At 27.2% G+C, this 3,388-nt stretch overlaps 1 protein-coding gene across 1 annotated transcript; it reads left to right on the plus strand.

Moving 5' to 3' along the window:
* The first annotated feature begins 1,812 nt into the window (after positions 1 to 1,812).
* LOC145073735 (uncharacterized) lies at positions 1,813 to 2,391 on the plus strand. The gene has a single exon (XM_079020243.1). It carries the CDS (start codon positions 1,920 to 1,922, stop codon positions 2,247 to 2,249), a length of 330 nt encoding a protein of 109 aa, XP_078876369.1. The 5' UTR covers positions 1,813 to 1,919; the 3' UTR covers positions 2,250 to 2,391.
* The last annotated feature ends 997 nt before the right edge of the window (positions 2,392 to 3,388 follow it).

A 3,388-nucleotide genomic window follows, 5' to 3' on the forward strand; every position in this document is an offset into this window, starting at 1 on the left:
TAGTAATTCTCATAGAATAACACTGTTCACACGTCCGCGCAATAGTTGTTCATCCACATTATAACATTGCCCTATATATATATATATAAAATAAATTTTATCTATGGATCAATTTAATATACGACATAATTGCACTTTGTTTGAATGTTTTTAATTTTATTTGAATGTTTATGAGTTTATTACTTTATAATAAATGTTGATGAGTTTTTGAATTTCCAACACATCAACCCATGTATTATATAAAAACATTAATTCAAACCAATAAAGTCATAAACTCATAAATATTCAAATGAAATTGAAAACATTCATGCAAATTGCAATTGTATCGTATATCCATTAATTCATAAATAAAATTTTAGTTTTTTAAATATAATATATATAGTTGTGTTGGCAGCTTGACCCGAAAACCCAAATAACTAAACCAACCCAACCCATCAAATAAACGTGTTGGTAGGTTGGTAGGTCAGAAATATAAACCCAAACTCGCTTATTTTTGTATCAGGTTATATGTTTGGTCGAGAATTGTCACCTTTAGATAGAATATATGTGCTACAAGACACACTTTTGAATAAATCATAATGCCTTTGTTTATAAACTAGAAAGGTACACCGAACAGACAACGTCATGCTTAAGTATGGTAGATAGGTGGAGATCAATCTTCAAAACACTTAACGTCAGGAGTGTCTTCGTATCAATTTTCATCGTCATCTTTACATAAGCCCACACAATCTTCGGATCATCAAACACTTATCTTTAAATGTATAAAAACGTTTAAAAATATATAAAAAAAAAACTTATCTTTATATGTATAAAAATTGTTTTTAATGTTATATATATATATATATATATATATATATATATATATATATATATATAATAATGATAATAATAATAATAATAATAACACATATAAATATGTTTAAATGAAAAAAGGAAGTTTTAAAACGATTCTTAAAGTCTAAAAATATTTAAAAACGTTTTTTATATATATTTTATGATAGTTTACGAAATAGTTCAATATTTTTGTTTTTATAGAAGCGTCTTATGATTTTGGACCAGATTACGAAATAGTCCTAAATTAATTTGTTACAAGGTAATCCGGGAAAAAAAAGGTCAGAATGTAACATTTTACCGATTTTTAGGATTTTGTTATAAAAAAATTAATTTTGAACTATTTCGTAAACTGATTCAAAATATATGAACTTTTTTTAAAGATTTCCCCACTTTATTTTATAAAGTTTTGGTACTTATTTTACTAATTTTTTATCCAATTTTTTTATATATTATTCTTTTTTTTTTCAACTGTAATTTTTATGTATTTCCTAAACTTAAACTTCCTTTATAATTTTGTTTTTTGTATACAAAATTTCCAGAGAATCAAACCGAATCGTATGAGATGCTGCCTCTATAAACAACATTTCTTCATAAGTCCTTTATTTTAGTCGATATAACTTATCCAAACAAATCCTAAACTCTACACTTAGTCAAATAACTTAAACTAGTGATGATACAAAATGTGTCACGATAAACGTATGCTATTCTCACCTAACAGCTTTTCCAAAAAAGTTCCTCATATAAATCTTAATATTTATACCGATTAAAATTATTATTAAAATGAAAAGACCTTATTTTTTATCGTCATCATCATTTTTAACTAAAAGTATGTACCAATACTTTGACTATAAATAAGTTTGGTAGTACGAGAAAATCAATATAATATTTAAAAAGCTAAATACAAAAAGAAATAAAAAAAAAGGGGACAGCAAAAGAAGAAGGCGGAAAGCATGGTTTCTAATAATAATACTTTATAGTAACAGAACAGAGAGAGAATGATAGAATAGAAGAAACAACCTCCTTCACATTTCCTCATAAAAACTGCTCCTCTCTCTCTCTCTCTCTCTCTCTCTCTCTCTCTCTGAATGAATCCGATATTCAGAAGCGAATCCTTGACTGGAACGGGTAGTGTTTACCCGTATCCATATTCCGCCATTACAGAGGTGGAGAAGCGGCAGTTATTCTTGAGAAGTTATCAGTTTAGCAGGAAGCAAAGCGGTGGCCAGAGGGTGAAGAGATCTCTGTTTCGGGTGAAGAAACTCATATGGGTAAAGCTTCGTGCTGCGAAGAAGATCCACAGAATGATCTGGATGAAGATACGCCATGGATTCTTCTTCTCCAATGGGTTTAGGAGGAAGAGGTTCATTCGTTTAAATCATCACCACAACCCTTCTTCTTCACTTTGTTTCTGGTAGGAATTATAGGATAATGTTAAGCTCGTTTGTTTGTTTGTTTGTGTTGTTGTTTAATTTATTGTGATGATCATATATTTGTGCTAATTAACTTGGAATTTCGTAGTAGTAAGGATTAAGGAAATGGTTCATGATTTCAATCGTATATCTCTCGCTTTTCTTTCTAATTTATTCAACAGGGGGGTGATTCTGATTTTGTAAGTATGAGTACTTTTTAATATAAACATTAAAGTAAGTTTTGATTGAAGAAACAAATATAGAAAAATGTAGGGAAGTCATAGGTGGTGAAGTAAATAATTATAATAATATGGAAGAAGATCGTGCAATTGGTAACATGTTGTGTGTAGAGGAAGGAAAACGATCCTTCTTCATCACAGAAAATCGTATAGCAGATTACAACATGAGAGATAAATAGGACAAATCTTATAAATAGCATAACTTCGTTCAAGATTACTATCTACTTTTTTTACACATTTAATTGTTAAACATATGACAAACTTGTATTTTTATTTGTATGGTTATTGTCTGCTTAATATATATTAAATAATTATGTTTTTATACTTGATGCTATTAGTTCATCATTTTTTATTTAGATTTCATTTATTCCTTTAATTGTGTTTTAATTTTAAATATTTCTTATTTTTAATTAATAAATTATTTATATTAAATATTTAACGACAGTTTATACATGAAATAATATTTATATTGATTATGTAACATTTTCAATCATTTTTTTTATAAGTACAAATTTTAGTAGATAAGGATATATTAGTTAATTATAAGAAAACTATTAAAAGATATTAACCATTAGAGATATTTAAGTAGATCTTAATGTTAGTAGAATCATAAGTTAAAATTCAGTATAAAATTTTCATTTTTGAAGTAGTAAAAAACATCAATTCTTACAAAAGTTACATTTAGGTCAATCCATTTGTTCATAAACCATTATTCAGGAATCAGATTTATAATGAAGAGATTGCGGAATCTCGAATCAAAATAGTTGATGTGTGTACAGTTTCGCTTTCGCATTCCGATAAATACCTGCAAAATATTTAATCCACAACTATAAGCTTAAAACTTAGTGAGTTCCCTAAAATATCACATACAATATATATAAAAACATATAGCTGCATCAGGTCCGT

This window comes from Lactuca serriola, chromosome 9, assembly GCF_051521515.1.
Source record: "Lactuca serriola cultivar US96UC23 chromosome 9, Lser_US96UC23_V15, whole genome shotgun sequence".
Lineage (NCBI taxonomy): Eukaryota > Viridiplantae > Streptophyta > Magnoliopsida > Asterales > Asteraceae > Lactuca > Lactuca serriola.